General features: G+C 38.0%; 1 protein-coding gene across 1 annotated transcript; it reads right to left on the reverse strand.

Moving 5' to 3' along the window:
* Positions 1-1,205: 1,205 nt before the first annotated feature.
* On the reverse strand, positions 1,206-5,087 carry LOC107794601 (G-type lectin S-receptor-like serine/threonine-protein kinase At4g03230). The gene is made up of 7 exons (XM_016617101.2): positions 3,536-5,087; positions 2,874-3,002; positions 2,619-2,797; positions 2,269-2,479; positions 1,936-2,173; positions 1,670-1,820; positions 1,206-1,593 (listed from the first exon to the last, which is right to left on the reverse strand). Exons 1-7 carry the CDS (start codon positions 4,833-4,835, stop codon positions 1,297-1,299), a joined length of 2,505 nt encoding a protein of 834 aa, XP_016472587.2. The 5' UTR covers positions 4,836-5,087; the 3' UTR covers positions 1,206-1,296.
* Positions 5,088-20,912: the final 15,825 nt, after the last annotated feature.

Below are 20,912 nucleotides of genomic sequence, written 5' to 3' on the forward strand. Positions count from 1 at the left end.
GATTGATATTTTATTCAACTTTCAAACTTATGTTCATAATGAACTGAAAACTCCTCTATTTATAGAAGAAATGAAGCATCTGCGAGGCTTTTCAGGAAGCAGCTGCAACGCTTTTCTTTAGCTGCTTGTAAGTTGTCTGCATGAGCTGCTTGCAACCTGCCTGTTTAATAAGAAGCTGCTGCAAATCATTTCATTGAGTTACTTGCAACCTGTCTGCATTAGATGCTTGTAGATAAATTTCAACAAAGTACTAAATGGATACTCTTCTTCAGGAAGATTATCTATAGCGGAGTAATGAATGGACATTCACAATATAATATTTTCATAACACAAAAAACTAACTATAGGGGTAAAAGTAAAAGCTAGTGTTATTTTAGGACTAAAGTATAATTCTGAAAAACCCTCCGACTTAACTTCCTTTTTTTTCAACAAAAAATGAACACAATAAAATTGAAACAAGAAGAGGAAAAGCAGAGTACAAGTAAGCAAGACAGTGGAGTTTCCTTTTTTGCTGAAAATAAAGGGATTCTTCACGCCCGGTTCTTTCTTAATCCATATTCAATTTCTTACAACTCAAAATACTTGTTATTTATGTGTTTCTTATAGTAGAAATTGTCAAGTTAAATTGTGTACAATGTGTTTGTGAAATTTCCCAAGTGAACTTTTGGTGTGGGAGGTACTGAGAGTTGGCCCATTAGAGCAGTTGAGCGGAGCCTATAAGTTTCACTTTAATCAGTTACAAAAATTGTACTCTTAGTTTTTGTCTAAAACCAGTCTTATAACTTCTTTTGTAAACATTGCAAGGTCCATGTAGTAACACATAAATGCCTGTTCAAGTAGGAAGTTTTCACTGTTAAATGTAAGAATTAAGACATATATGTTGAATTTAGATGCTTTGGGAAATGTCTTTAATATATATATATGGATGAGGAATCTGCTGCTAAAATTGTGGGATTGTCTGTACTAGGTACAATAGTTGAGGTATGCCTAAGCTGATACAACTGCCATAAAATATTTGTGGGATTGCCAAATATGATATATATCTCATGTGTCATTCTTTTAAGGTTGTGTTATTTGGATGAATGAGAATGACTAATGAAGTTGGGATCTAACATTTTGTTTAATTCAAGTTAAATGTGCTTATTCAACTAACATGAGGACTAAAACATAAATAACACAATAATTCAGAGACAAATTGCTATCTTGATATCATACTAGTGCTTCAAATATATGCAGGCAAACATTACAAATGTAACATATATACATGTCGACTGCGAATATTTCTCACTATTGCTGTTATCGTCCTGCCTCAATTGTAATTGTCACTTGATTGTTAGAAACTTTGGAGGAAGACGATATGTTAGACGTGTGTGTTCTCATTACAAAAGCTGGTCGATTAGGTCTAGGAAGACACGTATTTTCCCCTACCAACATTACTATGACATCTGACATATTGGGACGATCAATTGAATCTTCTTGTACACACAAGAGTGCGACATTGATACACTTTATCACTTCACTCATGTTGCATGAATCAAGTAATGACTTCTCTGTTAGTTGTATTGCCTTCTCTTCTATCCACAGTCTCCATGCCTGTGATAACATTCAATTAGATATAAAGACTATTTAAAAGGACTACCAGTATATAGGTTTGAGATTCGTCACTTACATAACCTAACAAGTTTAGCGCTTCTTCTGGTTGGTAAAATCCAGTGTTCTTTCTTCCACTAATTATCTCAAGTACGACTACTCCAAAACTGAATACGTCTGATTTGATGGAAAACAGTCCATCTAATACATATTCAGGAGACATATAGCCACTAGAGTACACCAAAGTGTTAAGTATAAGAATTGAACCAAAAACAAAAGAAAACCAAACACCTATAGTTGGATCATTAGCAAGAAATAATGATTAGGAAGGGAGGTTATACTTACTAGGTCCCCACTACTTTCTTTGTATTTGCTTCTGTTTTTGTTCCTTCAACAATCCTTGCCAAGCCAAAATCTGAAATTTTTGGATTCATTGCCTCATCTAGTAAAATGTTGCCAGTTTTTAAATCTCTATGAATGATCCTTAGTCGTGAATCGTGGTGAAGATAAGCAAGACCTCGTGCAATGCCCAATATGATGTCATAACGTTTCTTCCAATCCAGTAATGTACAAAGTGATCCATCTTGCATAGTTGTCCAAAAACATTGATGGCATCAATACCATAATCATGTCAAAAACATACAATTTTCAGATAAGAGTATATTTTTTCAGACTTACCAAATATAAATGTGTCCAAACTTTTATTTGGCATATATTCGTACAACAAAATTTGTTCCATTGCATTGATGCAATATCCCAAAAGCCTGACCAGATTTCGATGCTGAAGTTTCGCAATTAAAGTCACTTCATTCTTAAATTCATCTATGCCTTGTCCGGAGTGACTTGATAGCCTTTTCACTGCAATCTCTTCTCCTCCTGGAAACATACCCTGCCAAAAGTTTTTCCATCTTAAAACTATACGTGAACACAACCACATCGATCCATTGAGGCCAATCAATCAACTTTATCTTAATTCCAAGCTAGTTAGAACTAGTCGATATTTAGAGATGCAAGAAAGGAATCTTAACCTTGTAAACAGGACCAAATCCCCCTTGTCCGAGCTTATTTGCATCTGAGAAGTTGTCAGTAGCTACCAAAACGGTTTCCAAATCAAAATATGGAACATCAATGACTTTATTCTCATCGTTTTCAATCATCAATTCTCTTCCTTCTCCTTCAGCTTTGTGCCAGTGAGAGATTTGTGTCCCTTGACATGGAATCCCGAAAGTTATAAAGGAGATCATTATCCAGAGTCATATGACATTCATTCAGCAAATTTATACCTGTTCCTTTTGCCGTTCTTCTTCTTCTATAGTAAATGTAGCTAATGCTGCATATGAGTAGAACCATAAAAAGTATTATGGCAGCAAGGATAGCTTTAAGCTTCATTGATTTCTTCGCTTTAGTTTGAGCTGAAAATAACGACCAGAAATCAAGTTAGATATCTTGAACATCTATCTAGAAGGACCATAGTTTTAGCAAACCTCAGGGCCATATTTAGAATCCAAAAGGAAAAAGATTAGTTTTCAAACTCCTAGTAAATGGATTTAAGACTTAATTTTGAGTTTTAACTATTTTCTTTGCTCAACCGACTCTCCGATTAACAAAAAATAAAAGGAAAATTGTTGAAGATATGATTAAAATAATAAAAATATGATCTCTAATAGCTTAAGCTTTTAGACAAGATGGTTAACAAAAATCGAATTTAGTAATTACATTGTAGTCATAATAATAAGGAATTCTACCCTCAAAATGTAATATTAATAATAGGGAACATTATCAAATAACCTACAGTATAACTACAGATAACCGTCCACAAAAATGTCATATTAATAACCTGGAAATTAAGGTAGTCCCCAGCTACAACATGTTAAAATACACTATCCACTGTATATAAGTTAAATCTGATTAGAAATACAGGTAAGTCATTTGATGCTATTCTAACCTTGAAGGGAGCCAAGTTTGACAGAGATAGTCCTCTCTGTTTCATTTTCGCTGAGTTGTTGCAGATTGAAGAGATATCCTGTCCAAATTGAACAGGCACCTAAGCCATCATAAGTATAAGCAGTGCAAGAACAACTATCGAAACAAGTATCTCTGCATTGCGAGACTTCTCCAACTGTGACATTTGTATATTGAGAAGTAGGTAATCTCATGGTCAAATTCATCCAGAAATCATCCTTGTCTTCAGTAATGGCACTACATTGCAACTTCCCTTTTCTTGCACATCCACCCGAATAATCATTCAAATTCCATTCATCGACTGATCTTGGCATGAAACCAGTCAAACAATTGCAGGGTGAATTAGTATTACTAGTGCAAACTCCAAATGCCCCACAATAACCATAAACCTGACATTGTTCTCTAGGTTGAGCCCAAAATTCATTCCAACCAGCTGCATTATTCGACCATGTTCGTTGCTTCATTTGTCCTGAGACGTCTATGATCAACCTTGATGTGGTTGTACTATTCTTGAAAATCGAATATGTAAAATAGGACTCGTTCTCGTTGTTAACATAGTAGATGCTCATTTCAGGCACCAAGCTAAATGTGTCACCAGTCCATGTTCCACTTTTCCAATACTGTATAGTCTTATTCCATTTTACAATGAATTGGGCAAGGTTTGGATCTAGCTCCAAGGAAAACAATCCTGGTGCTGGATCACTCGAATTCTTCCATGAAACCAGAACATGTTTCCTTTGTGTAATTTTGTTATATCCAAGCTTAGCACCAGGTAAAAATGTATCTGTTGGGTGATCAAAACTTTGCCAAAGTGTTAAGGGTGTCGATGTATTTGAAGCATCACTCAAAATCAAATTGCCATCATCACCTAGAACTGCTATGACTGAATTATTTCGAGTGTTGTTATAATGGTCATGTGTTGATGACCATATTGAGTTTTGATTTTTATCAAGAAGTACCAAGTTACCTTGAATAATTGTCAACGCAGGTAAACTCATATTACCATCTAATATATCAACTGATTTCTCTCTATTTGCTACCCAAACAACAGTTTGTGGATAAATTTTCTTGTACCATATGCCTATGTAATAGTTGAGAGAGTTACCTGGTTTGAAGAAACCAAGCTCAAAGTTTCCACCCGAAGATACAATTGTTTGGCCAATGGAAAGAAATTCATTAGTAGAAATGTTGTCCCCTGATCCAAAGGAGAGATTAGTGTTGAGATTGAAGCATAAAAAGAGCAGATAGAGTATTAGAAATGAATTGTTGTTCTTCATTTCCATGGCTAAACAATTTGTTAAAAGAATAGATGCTGAAAGAAAGAATAAGAAAAAAACAAGGAGAGTACGTGTGGAAGTCTAGATGGAAGGGGAATTTTCTTCTTTGGAGTCAATTAAGGCAGTCTACAAATATTCCTTAATCAAAGATCAGACTCTGAAATTTACTTTCCTCCAATTTTTCTTCTAAAATGTCAACCTCCTCAATATGAACGTGGAGTCCTAGTTAATCAAAATGATGACTTTTAGAGTCTTCCAGCTTGTCCCTACTTAGTACTTCGTAGTTATTTGGTCGTCTGGGATATTTTTTCCTTAAAGAAAAACGATTATCAAATGCCAGTGTGAAAGACAAAATGTTTGACTTCATAATTTGTAGCTCTTTAGTTCAATCGTTAGACATAAAAGTTTACTAAGTCCCATTTTTTCTCGTTGCGATCGGCTAGTAGCTCCGGTCAGTCGGATTTAGGCTTTTCTTACGATGCACGTGAATTGTTACGCGGTGCCTTCCTGAGAATCCTTGGAAGGGCGAAGTAAGTGTCACGATCCTAATTTTCCTCCGTAGGATATCGTGATGACACCTAGTCTTTAAGACTAGGTAAACCTAATATACATGCGGAATATAAATGAAATAATGGATAAACTCTCAAATACTCAACAACTATTAATAAGAAAACTCTGCAACTCAGCATATACAAACTTCCTAAAACTTGGTAGTAACAAGTCGCAAGCTCTACGAATAAGTACTGGTCATCTCTATAAAACAATGTGTCTATTAAGGGTAAGAAAATGAAGTAGACTAGATAGAGGGGGACTCCGAGGCCTGCAGACGTCGGCAGGTATATCTTGAAGTCTCCGAAGCTGAGCTCGTCTCACTAGTGTCTGGACTGGTAGGAAGTACCTGTATCATCATAAAAAGATGTGTAGAAGCATAGCATGGGTACACCACAACGGTACCTAGTAAGTGTCAAGTCTAACCTCGGTAGAGTAGTGACGAGGTCAGGTCAATGCCTTACTGGAATAAATAAGAAACTAAACGAGTAACTAATAGTGTAATAATAATAACAATGAAAATGAAACAAGTAAGAAATATACCAAGATTGACTACATTGAACTAAGGCAAATAATGCATCATGGAAGAAAACGATGAATGTTATGCCAAGGAAATAAGCAACCAAAACATAAGTGAAGTAATAGAAAAGTATCAACAAGAGTCACTACCGAGTTACCACATCATAATCTCAAATTACAAACAATTCACAATCTTTCCTTATATTACCGCGGGAGCCTTGCATTTAGTTTTGAAAATCATTTTTCCCGAAATAGCTTCCCGCGTTTTAGCTCACCTTATCACACCGCGTGGCTTCAAGTAGCTCCCCTACTAGCAACACGCGTATCAAGCCCACCTTATCTCACCACATGCATTTCGACCCCAAAACCTTGTACAATCGCATGCGTATCAATATCACAACCTATCATAAATCGCACCTCAAGTTCCCAATATCACAACTTGCCAAGAAACCAACAACAATAGTGTTTTCACAACAAATAGCCCATGGCTCAACCACAATATGCACAAAAGTCTCAACAATAACAATTGAAGGTGATAACTCAACAAGAATGGTATTTCACAACTTTACAACTTTGCCTCAATGTGAATCACGACCTTCATAACTCAATACCAATTTCAACAACAAGATATCCCAGGAACAACAACTTCAAGTAAATAACTTAATGGTTAAAGAATGTATAAGGAATAGAGGAAACAATACTTCAATTAAACATATTAAGACAATTAACAAGTAAGAGATAAGACAAGTAGAGCATGTGAAGATATACTAATGATGATGAATATAACGTATTAAGGTAACTCATTTAAGGCATGAAAGGAATCTACATAGCTAAAACCGGCCAATTTTCACATTTAGCCCATGTACACACTCGTCACCTTGCGTACACGGCTTTCGCATATCACAATTAACACAAAACCAACACCAATCATAAGGAAATATTCTCCCACACAAAGTTAGGTAAGACACTTACCTCAAAACACGCTAACTCAATCCACTAGTAAGCCTTTCCCTCAATTATCTAACTCCGAATGGCTCGAATCTAGCCAAAACAAATTCATTCCATAAATATAAACTAAAGAAAACTATTCCGAACAATAAAGTTATGATCTTTAAAGAGAAAAAAAAAGTCAACTCAAAACTTCAACCCTGGCTCGTGTATTGGAACCCGATCAAAATTACAAAATCCGAATACCCATTCGGTAACGAGTCAAACCATACAAGAATTACTCAAATCCGACCTCAAATCGCCTTTCAAACCCCCAAAATTTAGCCTAAGAAGTTTTCACAATTTTTTTCAAATTTTCCATATCCATAGTACGGAGGATACGGTGGCACTCCTAGAGAAAACCCCGTGCATCCTCTGAAGTTAAGTCGCTGAAGATAGGTGGGTGGTACTTCTTGTACCTCTTGAGCCTTATCTGCTCCTTCTTAGATGTTGCTACCCTAATCTCGGGCTGCACTGGTATGACCTCTGGGACCTGGTCAACCTGGACCCACTTCTCTAGGGTACAAGTTGCTGGAGTCTGTGCTCCTCCCTCAGCGTGAGATGTGATCGGTGCTAGTGGGATTAACCCTGCCTGAGCTAGAGTACCAAACATGCTCAAGAATTGGGCGACAGTCTCCTGAAGTGCAGGGGTAGTAACATGCGTCTCAGGTACCTACCCTCCAAGTGGAGCTACTGGCAGCTACTCTGTAGCAGCTCGGGCAGGTGCTCTGGCTGCACCATGTGCCCGTACTCAGCCTCTGCCCCGTCCATGGATCTGGCCTCTCGTGGCTCTAGCAGGCAACGCAGGTGTCTGATCATCAGATCCAGTTATGCGTGACCTCACCATCTGCGAATTCGAAGTCAAAAAATTCTCACGATAAGGAATCAAAGAAGTGAAGCTTTTCCTAACAGTTCCATAGCTTCCCGAAGATAAGTACAGATGTCTCTGCACCGATCTGCGAGACACTACTAAACCTGCTTGTGACTCATAACACCTATGAATTTAGAGCACTGATACCAACTTGTCAAGAACACAATTTCCATCGGTAGGATATCATGATGGAACCTAGTCTCTCAAACTAGGTAAGCATAACATACATGCGGAATATAACTGAAATAACTAATAAACTCTCAAATACGCAACAACTATTAATAAGAAAATTTCGCAACTCAGCATACACAAACTTCCCAAAACCTGGTGGTAACAAGTCACAAGCTCTACGAATAAGTACTGATCATCTCTATATAACAATGTGTCTATTAAGGGAAAGAAAATGATGTAGACTAGATAGAGGGGGACTCCGAGGCTTGCAAACACCAACGGGTTTACCTTGAAGTCTCTGAAGCTGAGCTCATCTCACTAGTGCCTGGACTAGTAGGAGGTACCTCGGTCTGCACAAAATATTATTCAGAAGCGTAGCAGGAGTACACTACAACGGTACCTACTAAGTGTCAAGCCTAACCTCGGTAATGTAGTGACGAGGTCAGGCCAAGGCCTTACTGGAATAAATAAGAAACTGAACAAGTAACTAACAGTGTAATAGTAAAAAAAATGGAAATAAAATAAGTAAGAAATATACCAAGATTGGCTACACTGAACTAAGTCAAATAATGCATCATGGAAGAAAATGATGAATGTTATGCTAAGGAAACAAGCAACCAAAACATAAGTGAAGTAATAGAAAAGTATCAACAAGAGTCACTAACGAGGTACTGACTCGTAGTCTCAAATCACAAACAATTCACAATCTTTCCTTATATTACCGCGGGAGACTTGCATTTAGATTTGAAAATTATTTTTCCCGAATTAGCTTCCCACGTTTTATCCTACCTTATCACACCGCGTGGCTTCAAGTAGTTACCCTACTAGCAACACGCGTATCAATCCCACCTTATCTCACCGCATGCGTTTCAACCCCAAAACCTTATACCACCACATGCGTATCACTATCACAACGTATCACAAATCGCACTTGAAGTGCCCAGTATCACAACTTGCTAAGAAAGCAACAATAATAGTGTTTTCACAACAAATAGCCAATGACTCAACCACAATATGCACAAAAGTTTCAACAATAACAATTGAAGGTAATAACTCAACAAAAATGGTATTTCACAATTTTACAACTTTGCCTAAATGTGAATCACAACCTTCATAACTCAATATCAATTTCAACAATAAGATATCCCAACAACAACAACTTCAAGTAAAGAACTCAATAGTTAAATAATGAATAAGGAATAGAGGAAACAATACTTCAACTAAACATGTAAAGACAATTAACAAGTAAGATATAAGACAAGTAGAGCATGTGAAGATAGACTAATGATGATGGAACTATAACCTGTTAAGGTAACTCAGTTAAGGCATGAAAGGAATCTACATAGCTAAAACCGATCTATTTCCATATTTAGCCCGTGTACACACTCGTCACCTTGCGTACACAACTTTCACATACCATAATTAACACAAACCAACACCAATCCTAAGGAAAAATTCCCCCACACAAAGATAAGCAAGGCACTTACCTCAAAACATGCTAACTCAATCCACTAGTAAGCCTTTCCCTCAATTATCCAACTTCTAACGGCCCGAATTTAGCCAAAAACAACTTCATTCCATAAATATAAACTAAAGGAAACTAATCCGAACAATAAAGTTACGATCTTTAAAGTGAAATAAAAAGTCAACTAAAAACGTCAACCCGAGCTTGCGTCTCGAAACCCGATCAAAATTACAAAATCCGAATACCCATTTGATAACGAGTCCAACATACAAGAATTAGTCAAATCCAACCTCAAATCGCCTTTCAAACCCCCAAAATTTAGCCTAAGAAGTTTTCATATTTTTCCCCAAATTTCTAGCTTTAATAACTAATTAAATGATGAAAATAACAATGGATTCGTGTAATATAGCCAAAACCGAGTTAGAATCACTTACCATAATGAATTTCTTAAATCCCCCACAAACTATCGTCACAAATCGAGCTTTCTAAGTCCAAAATAAAAAATGAGATGAAACCCTCGTTTTGAAATTTTAATACTGCTGCCCAGTCGTCCTCTATCGCGATTGCGGACGAAGACTCACGATGGCGTAGAACAATCCTCTCCAGCTCAATAAAATACTCTTCGCGATCGCGTGAATGCAATCACGAACGCGATTAACAAGCTTCCTCCACCCACGTGACCGCGTCCCAGATCACGTGAACGCGATGCACAAGCGAGCCTCAGCCCCCATCCCCACCTTCCTTATACGTGAACGCGATATACCTCACGCGTTCGCGATGAACAAGCCAAGCAAACTTCGCGATCGCGATCGCGTCCTCACCTTCACGAACGCGAAGGGAACAATTCCAACAGCTCCTGAAGACTCTACGCGATCGCGGGAGAAACTTCACGAATGCGTAGAACAAAACCAGAACAGAAGTAAACCAACAACTTCAACAATACTGACTAAGTCCAATTTTGTTCTAGATTCAATCCGAATCATCCTCGGGGCCCACGGGACCCCGTCCAAATATACCAACAAGATCAAAAAATACCTAACGGACCTACTAGAGGCCAAAAATCACATCAAACAACATCAATTCTATGTATTGCAACCCAATTCAAGCCTATTGAAACTATGAACTTTCGAATTTCAAAACTAATACCGATTCATAGCTAAATAACTCCGATTGACTTCAAATTTTGCACACAAGTCATAAATGACATGAAGGACTTATTCCAACTTCCGGAATTGGAATCTGACCCCGATATCAATAAAGTCAACTCTCAGTCAAACATTCCAACCTTGTAAACCTCCGACTTTCTAACGTTCGCCAATTCAAACCGAAACGATCTACGGACCTCCAAATCAACATCTGGACATGTTCCTAAGTCCAAAATCACCATACAGAGCTATTGGAACCGTCAAAACCCCAGTCCGGAGTCGTCTACAGAAAATTCAAACCACAGTCACCTCTTTTAACTTAATGCTCTAACTTAGGGACTATGTGTCCCATTTTACTCTAGAACTCACCCGAAACCAAAACCAAACACCCCGACAAGTCACATAACCATAATATAACATAGAGGAGGAAACAAACAAGGGATCTAGGCTAAAATATCCAAAACAACCGGCCGGGTCATTACAATAAGGCTATGCAACCGATGTCCGTGTAGTTACTATCCGCCAACTGGGGTTCCCTTCGTACGCTAAACGAGATTGTCATTGTCGTACGGGAAAATCAATGTGAAGAGCAATTGAGAGAACATTAAAGAGAATTGAGAATGAAAGAAAACTTGATTGCATTAATGAAAGCTATTATAGAAAAGCGACATGGTGTCGAGGGGGAGAGACACCAGTACAGAGAATTGTTTCCTTGCTAGAAAGTTTGATTGTTTGATCCCCCTAATTATGCTTAAACAAAATAAACCAAAGTTACAGGACTTTACCTAACTAAGTTAAAGACACATAATGAAAATATATGAAATAAAACTACACTATATTTACAATGAAAGGGACATAGATTCCTATAAGGTAGAAGCAGGTCCGTTGAAAACAACCTTATCTTTAACATCAGAGTCTGCGCGCGCAATACTGTTGGCATCTGCCTGCGGCTGGGCGCTGGTGAGGACTATCGATGAGGCGACATAGGCACAGGCGCGATTGTCACTTTGCGCTGCCAAGACCACGTGGCCGTCCATGGAGCTAGGTATTGGGAGGTTTTCCAGGACGCCATGGGGCACGTCCAAGGGGTCATGGGGCATGGCTGGAAAGCCGCCCATGACATTCTCCCCCACCTAAGTTGGCGACGTCCTCAGCACCTTACTTGCAAGATAATAATTGATCAAACTCTTCTAGGTTTTGAGGTTTGTTCCCCTCTCCCAAATATTCTCCTCTGCATCACAACCTTGCCATTTCACCAAGAACTCTTGGTGATCTTTTCTTGAAACATGAACCACTCGATCATCGAGAATAGATTCTACACGCCTTTTCCTGGTTGAATTAGGGCCTCGAATACTGGGTATTGTGAGTTTGCTCCGTTAAGGATCCTACACGTCTTCCCGAAATGGTTTCGGAAGGCTGGCATGGAAGACTGGATGAATCTTCCACCAAGCTGGGGTATCCACCCGGTATGCAACTTTCCCAATACATTTCTTAATGGACAAGGGTTCAATGTATTTTTGCAACAGGTGAGGGTCATGGACCCTTGAAAACAAGTATCGCTTTGGGATTTTCACCATCACTTTATCTCCTACTTGGTATTCAACAAAGCGACGATTTTGATCAGCATGCTTCTTCATTCGCTTTTGGGATTTGACAAGATAGATCCGCACTATCTCCAAATTTTGCTTCCATTCCTTCGAGAAGCTAGCAGCTTGAGGATATTTCTACATGTTTGGGGCATTCACAGTGTGCGGGAGTAGCGGTTGCTATCCGGTAACAACTTCAAAAGCGCTTTTGTTTGTACTAGAGCTCTTTTGCGAATTGAAACACAATTGAGTAGCATCTAGAAGCTTCACCCAATTCTTCTGCGATCTGGTAATAAAATGGCGGAGATACTCCTCCAACATTCCATTGAACCGCTCCGTCTGGCCATCAGATTGCGGATGGAAACTTGAACTATGGCTCAGTTTGGACCCGAGGCACTTAAATAGATGAGTCCAAAAGTTGCTAGTGAAGCGAGAGTCGCGATCACTAACGATGTATTTAGGGAGACCCTAGTATCTAACAACATGAGAGAAGAAAAGTTGAGTTGTATCTTCTACTGATATATATTGTGGGGCTGCTATAAATGTAGCATACTTGGAAAATCGATCCACCACAACTAAGATAGTTGTAAGATCTCCGACCTTGGACAATCCGGTGATGAAATCCAGCGAAACGCTTTCCCACGGTCTCTTTAGAACATGCAATCGCTCCAAAAGTCCCGCTTGCGTCAAGCGGTCTGACATGTATTTCTGGCATACTAAGCAAGTCTTCACATACTAAAAAACATCATCAGCCATTTAAGGACAATAATAAACATGGCGCAACAACGCCATGGTGTGTTCTTCACTTGGGTGGCCGGCCCACAAAGTATCATGGCATTCTATCAAAAGAATCCTTCGCAGATCTCCTCCTTTATGAACATAAAGTCGGTTCCCTTTCACCTTCAGGAGCCCCTCTTCTATGTAGAACTGGCGAGTCTTTCTTGTTGACGGCCAATTATGACCCTCCCTTTTAAAATTAATTAATTTATAATTAATAATTTACAATAAATATTTTAAAAGTACTCTCTAGTAATAAAAACGCATTTTTACAAATTAATTAAGTATTAATTTTAAAATTAATCACGTAGTATTAATATTATGTAATTACAAATATACTAACTATTTTAAGATTATTAAAATAACTTTTATATATACCTTACATAGGTTTTATAATTAATTTGATAAATTACTCCTTAATTTCTAGTAAATTAGACTACTATGTTAATAATTCGAAGTTAGTATTACAATTAAGAAAACAAAGTATTTTTACAAATAATTAATTGCAATAATTAGAGTATATTTGATAGTTATAATTTTTACCTCATTTTATTGAAAATTGTTAAGTTTATTCAAATTAATCTCAAAAGCGACTAAAGACAAAGGCTAAATTTGAATTCCTCAACTAAATACAAAATGGCTACTATTTAAATTATTTTCAGCCCAAATGCCAAGCCCAAACAGATCTGACCTAGTCCAAACACCCCATCTCATTCCACTTTGGCAATCCTTGCCATCACATTTGCACCAATCACCACTTTCCACGTCACCCGTCTCCAGCAAACACATAACAAACACAAACCATCTGGGTCGTCCATCTCTTAAATCAACGACCTACATTTTAACTCTATTTCCTCTTTAATTCTTAAGCATCCAGAGAATTATTTCCAACCGTCTGATCAAAGTAATCCAATGGCCATCGATTTTTCCCATTTAAATCATTTCTAAATTCCTAATTATCAAAATGATCAGAGCCATTGATTAACAGATCCAACGACTCCCGTTCTATCTCCCAATTTAAACTAGAGACAACCCCTAAATTTACCCAAACCCTAATCATTTCTCACCTCCTTGCCGCTTCTCTTTCCCTTTTCTCTCTCCTTTCTCTTATCCCTTCAAACCCATCAGTCATGAAACCCTGCACAAATCAGTGCAAGGTCACAAAACCATCACCAAATCATCCTTCCATGCTTCTCCATCCCCGAATCTTGCTGACTTGCCATTTTTTGCTCTTCAAATCTGAGAGATCAGATGCGACCAGTAAGTTGAAACCCCATTTATTCTTTGTTCTTTCAGATCCAACTTACAGATTCGTCTCATTTGTCCCTAGGTGATGAAACTAGTGATTTCAGTTTCCATTTTCGTTGATTAAATTCTAAAACCCCAATTTGAAACCCTAGACCTAAATGATGAAACTTCATTCATCTAGTTTCTCCACTCGTTATTCCAAATCAGAGCATGCATGAGCTCTTCATGATGATTATTCTAAACCATAGGTCAAATGCAATGACCTCTGTACCTCCGGTCTTTACCCGATGGTTTCATCACTTGTAACGGTTATCGTGCACTCAGGTAAAAGCTTCATTCATTTTCCTCTCAGATTCACTATCTTTTTAGATTTTCCCCAATCCTGCTATCATCATCAGTCTTTCACCACTTTCCACTATCATTTTAAATTTGCTAAAACCTTAAGAGCCTTAATGGAACAATAAGTAGGGCCTTTAATGTTCTTATCTACCATCACCTAACACTGAAGAAAACACACACCAAGAACACCTGAAAAGCCAGAAAATCAATATAGTAGTTTTACAATTTCTTCGGCTAAGGCTAAGCTCTTATCCGAATTCTGATTTTTGCTCTGAGGTACTCATTTGGTTACAGTCTTTGAGTTCTTGGATCCTAACAGATAAACAAGTTCTATTTGGTGTGCTTCCCTAGGGAAGGTGACGCGTGAGAATTTTGACTACTTATTAGCACCTTTTAGCTTTTGTTTTAGTCCAAAAGTGTCTAATTGTATTCTTGAAAACTGATGAAATATGCTTACCTGCAGGAGTATTGGAAAATGAGTCACTACGATGAAATCCAACTCAAGGAGGAGTGATATGAACAAGGACACAAATCAGGCACAGAAGCTCAAGTGCGGACCGCAGATTTCTATCTGCGGCCGCAGAATGTGAAGGAAAATCAACAGAGCCCCAGTGCAAAGTGCGGACCGCACAATTATTTTGCAGCCGCAGAAGCTACGTCAGAGCCAAAATTTATAGAGTTTCATTTCAAGCTCAAGAAGAAATGCGGACCGCACAATAATTGTGCGGCCGTAGAAATAGCTATGCGACCGCACTCAGGAAATGTGCGATCCGCATAAGAGCCCAGTGCGGCCGCACCTAAAATTGTGTGGACCGCAAAACAAGAGAGATGCGGCCGCAATCCAGAATTGGGAAGCCGCAGAGTCAACTCTTGTTAAGATCTGAAGAGAAGTGCAGACTTCATATATAATTGTGCAGCCACAGAACCTCCGAAAGGGCAATTTTCTCCAAAAATTTCAGCTCTGTATAAATAGTCTACTTTCATGAAATAAGGTTAAGTTTGGAATATTGAAAGTCCTGTAACCGTTTTTATTTGCCTATTTAGGCAACTTTAGCTTACTTTGGTGATTTAACATTGGATTTTTATCTTTTAATCTTGCAATATGAATTTTATCCTCTTTTCTTCTTTATTTTCTTCTATACTCATTATGAGTAGGTAGATTTCTAACTAGGGTTGTGACCCAATCCTAGTGTGTAAACCTAATTGGTATTTGATATATTGCTTGTTTATGGTTGGGTGTTGATTATCTAGCCTTGTTCTTGCTTTTATTTGAATATTTAATGGTTGCAAACATTATCTCATACCTAATTGACTTGGTCTCTTCTTGAGAAAGAGAGACTTAGTCTAGGAGAACTTGGCTAACAAGAATTTGGGATAAAATCAAGAGATTGATAGTCCCAATTAAAGGGTTGAACCTAGAGATAGAAAAACCTGACTTGAGATTTTATCAACTGTTTTGTTCAATACCCATTTGGACTCGAGAAAGCCAAACCGGGCAAAATCACTCTCTTACCGAGAGATATTGAGTGGGTACTTGAGTGTTGATAGCTATAATACACCACGACCAACGAAACAAGCTTTACAGTTTACAACCCATTAGGCAAACACCTAGGTGAAGGTCATAGCCCTAGGCCTTTTACATTATTTGAAAATAACAACAAAAATAATTTCTTAGTTTTAAGTATTTATGTTGCAATCTTAGTTTAAACTAGATATAGAATCAACCAAATCTTGTGGAAGTGTAATTTAAGATAGTTTAAGCTCATTCACCACAATATATACTTCTAAATCCCATTCATATATCTCCTTATGGAATTCGACCCCAACTCTCTGTTGGGTATTACTATTGCATCGACCGTTTTATAACCTCAAATATAGGTGTAACTTGGACGAGATCAGTTTATGGCGCTGTTGCTGGGTAGCTAAAAACAAATTTAGCTATATATTTGGTTTTGTGTGTGAATTGTCTTCTTTTCCTTCCGTGTTACTAATCTTTTTCGTGAAACAATTGTAGGTAAAACAATGGCTCTCAACAATAATGATCCTCTTGGAAACATGCTTTTGGGGGATGTGGACGTGAAAGATGACCAAGTTGAAGAGGTTTCTCTTGAACCTCAAGAAAATAGACAAGGCCGACCGCCTCAAGACAACGTTCCCGTTCCACCCCCAAAATCCATCAAGAGCGGCTCCGCATCGGGTGTTCCCGAATGAAGGGTATGCAAGTGCCATAGTCCCGCCCCGTATTAGGGCAAGCAACTTTCAAATCACAAATGTTATGCTCATATTTCTAGAGCAACAGGGATTCCTCACCTGGGCTGCGAATCAAAATGCGTACAAATACTTGAAAGGGTTTGTGGACACTTGCTGGGAGAGTAAACAGACAAACGTCTCCGAGGATACTTTAAGGTTGAGACTATTTCCTTTCTCTCTACGGGGAAAAGCCTTGTATTGGTTAAAAAGGTTGCGAAACCATTCCATCCTGTTACACCCCATGTTTTTGTACATGGAAGCACGCCATAAGTAAATTAATAAAAGCTCGGAAAATGAGATATTACATCCCGCATTTTCATATGTTAAAGTTTCATCGTAAGTTAATCGACGTAAGTTCGGGAATGAAATTGTTTTGGAGATTATAGGCATTATGCTATTTCAAACAAGTGATGAGTAAATTCTTGAAGGTGAGAGGGTAAGCAAATTGAAGAAAATGAATTTCGTCGAAGTTTGACATTTTGGGATAAAATATGGCCCGAGATAAAATACTCGATATTTATGGACTAGTGCCATACAAGGTACCACATTACCACGATAGTAGGGTATATATAAAGTGCATTAAAAGTGAGTAGTATTTTAAGTAAGTTGGGATAATTCTTAATTATGCAGGCAATTGGTAAATTATTAATTAGTGAGAGATTAACTAGTTAATTAAGGATTAGTGAATAATTAATTAAGATATTGGGATAAGGCCTAACAAGCCAAAACGTGGCAGCCCCTTTCTTTCATTTAGTGACTCTTACCTTATAATTGAAAGGTGTCACAATTGAGTAAGATTAAGGCTTAGTCATTACTATGTGGGCCCCACTCCATTTAATGCATAAAACCCCTCTAATTCAAAGAGAGGTCTTATATACAAGTGTTAGAAAATGTTCAGGAGGTATTCAACCAAATTTTACACAAAAAAACTTTTCATTTGAAGGAAAAACCAGGACTTCTCATCTTTCAATCTATCCTCTTTACTCATCTTTTTCATCCCACCTTTAATCTATCTAATACTAAATCAAATCAACTCTACATTCTTTAAAATACAAAATCTTCCACCATCGCCATTCTAGTGGCCATTAATAGGAAACATACCAAATGTCATAGGCAAAAATCCCCATATCAAATGTGTATAATATAGTAAGGCAGTACAATATAATATAATACTCTTTCTATTAGAAAGTTACGTGAGTATATCTTGAAAGAACATCATACATATTTTTCCTACTTCGATCCGCCATTACGTGTCGTCGCAATCAGCGGGTGTTAAAGGGATTGTCAAGAGAATTGGTTCAGGTATGTTAAGGCTATCCCTTCTTTCTTTTTGGCATGATCTATACGACATGAACGAAATGAGCAAATGCGCAATTTCCATAAATGACTCTATTCATAGAAATATTAGGGGTGTCTATATTCTTGATTCCCCATGTGAAGTTTTATAATATCTTCTGTTCATGGGTCTCAGAAAAATATGTATTTGATAAAATTTATCCGACATGCAGATTATTTTTATGACATTTCGAGAAAATATTATTAACGTATTTCTTATACATTTCATGCATTTATATATATACATTGACCCATGACCAGATGGCGTTATATACGCGTATATATGTATATTATATGTATTTGGAATATGGGAAAAGGTTATGGCATTATATACGCACCACCACCTGATCAGCTGGTATACGTTGATGATTTGCCCACAGTGGCTGAAATGATATGATGGGATGCCCTCAGAGTCTTTATGATGCTATGAACGTATATACCTATGCATGGTATGACATTTATACACATATGCATGACATTATAAAAATGAAATGACTCACAGAGCTATGCACACGTACATGTCAATTCTTTTAATCCATATTTCTCTCATGTCTATTATTTACTGATTTTCATTCCTTACATACTCGGTACATTATTTGTACCGACGTCCCTTTTTCCTGGGGACGCTGCGTTTCATGCCCGCAGGTCTCGATAGATAGGTCGAGAGTCCTCCAAGTAGGCGATCAGCCCAGCAAAAGATATTGGTGCACTCCATTTGCTCCGGAGTTGCTTGTTTGGTCAGTATGATTTAGATGTATATGATTTGGTATGGCGGGGATCTGTCCCGACCTTTATAATATTTATGTACTCTTAGAGGCTTGTAGACATATGTCGTGTACGTGAAAGATTGTACGGCCTTGTCGGCCAATGTTTTGAGTTTATAAATGATCATGTTGGCCTATTAGGCCCGTATGTCACATGTATTTGATGATGTAATAAGAAAGATACGTTACATTGGTACTCGGTTGAGTAGGGTACCGGGTGCCCATCACGGCCCATCGGTTTGGGTCGTGACAAAAGTGGTATCATAGCAGTTCTGTCCTAGGGAGTCTACAAGCCGTGTGCAGTAGAGTCTTGTTTATGGGTGTGTCGTGCACCACACTTATAACTGGAGGCTACATGACATTTAAGACTGTCACTCTTTCTTCTTACTTTAGATCGTGTGGTAGAGCTCAGTTGTAAGAACTCAATTTCCTAAACTCTATCTTATTCGTAATACAACGATGCCTACATCCAGAAAGACGGTTGGTAAGAGATATAGTTGTGGAAGAGTTGAGTCAGAAGAACTCAATTTTTGCATCATGCTTATGATGGATAAATATGAGGTATTTAGCAGATCATGTGTACACTAAGACGTGCAAGCCTCTTGATAAGGAACCTTAAGGCAAGAACATTTATCCACCTTTATGGTGAAAGATAATGAGAGATTCAGAAGATAAATACAAGTTTCAAGAAATAAAAGAAGCAAGATGAAAAAAAGTACGAGGTATCCAGTTAATAAAGATTATCATTATTTACCATTCAGGAAGAAAGATATAAGCATTTGAGTTACCTTCAATAGTGACAGATGTATGTACAATCGGCCACACCGATCTCAGTTATGCCCTATGGGAGCTAACATACATAGTTTAAGAGAAGGACGAGTAATCAGGATCCGGCTGGGAATAGAGTAACCCAAAATAGTGGATGGATTGGTAGAGTTAGTTGACATTTCCGAAGGATAGAGCAAACGTGATAATGGATCTCCTTGTGAGACACCTCGATGGTGCACCCTAAAATAGTACAGCTAGATATGAGTACTACATAGATAAGCACTGGAAGCCTGGAAGGGATAAATATTACCTTAGTGTGGCTCCCATCCCTGGTAGAAAGAGAATATTAGGCAATTCGAGGAGCCAATGGATGGAGCAAGAGGGGCTAAAAGCAAAAGAATATTTTGTTCGGGTTTTTAGAATAAAGTGATAGACAGAAATATTAGCAGGAAAATAAGAAGAGAGTTAATGGAGCAGTATGAGTAAAATGTGGTACATGGATGACAACGGTAGATCAAAAAATGATAGTATTATAGAGTCTATAGTCAAGTGAAGGGAAAAATGAGAGGTGACAGGCCTTGAGAGAACAAAAGAGTATAGGCCATAAAGTCATATCCTCACTTCGAGAAATAAGTTCGTGACTCCAATGCAACTACCAGAAGGAAACGTTAGACCCCAGAGTAATAGAAATTAGTATTGGCTGGTGAATAAGATAAACTAAACTTGAATTAAGGACTGAGCGATTGGATAATACTTGGCATCATGAGAGTTTTAGATTTTGTTCTAGCGATAATAGAATGGACAACAGAAGAAGATTCATGAGAAATTCAGAGAATGGTCATTCAGGAAGACGCTTCCCTAGCGCAAGCAATGTGAGCAAAGTTAAGCTTAAGGGACTATGTGTGCCAGTTACACTAAGTGCCACTCTCGCGAGTAAGGAATTTTGTTATCCTTGGTACAGAAGGATTACCGCAAGGCGAGTAAGGGTCATCGATAATGCGAGAAGACGCCAATAATGAAGAGGTAAAACATCTATAGGTAGATCGTTGTAGTGCTAAATATAGTACTTCCCTAAAGGGGAATAATGTGGAGTGAGGTGGCATTAAGTCAGAATTAAGTGGTTCTAGTAATTATGGAATGGTAAAGGAAGAATGCGATAAAATAAAAAAGGGATGAGATTGCACTTATTCAAAGCCTACAGATGAGCTACGATACCAGAGCATTATGCCAACACGATGTCAAGGAAAGGAAGTAAGGGTTCCTGCCCGAGATGTTAGTGATTAATAAGGAGCCATTGCGAGAGGTAAGT

This window comes from Nicotiana tabacum, chromosome 9 (genome assembly GCF_000715075.1).
Source record: "Nicotiana tabacum cultivar K326 chromosome 9, ASM71507v2, whole genome shotgun sequence".
NCBI lineage: Eukaryota > Viridiplantae > Streptophyta > Magnoliopsida > Solanales > Solanaceae > Nicotiana > Nicotiana tabacum.

Coding starts and splice junctions, on each gene's coding strand:
- LOC107794601 (XM_016617101.2), bottom strand. CDS start 4,835: ATGGAAATGAAGAACAACAATTCATTTCTAATACTCTATCTGCTCTTT. Junction 2,480..2,618: donor GATTTGGTCCTGTTTACAAG/GTTAAGATTCCT, acceptor AACTTTTGGCAG/GGTATGTTTCCAGGAGGAGA. Junction 1,594..1,669: donor CGCTAAACTTGTTAGGTTAT/GTAAGTGACGAA, acceptor ATGTTATCACAG/GCATGGAGACTGTGGATAGA.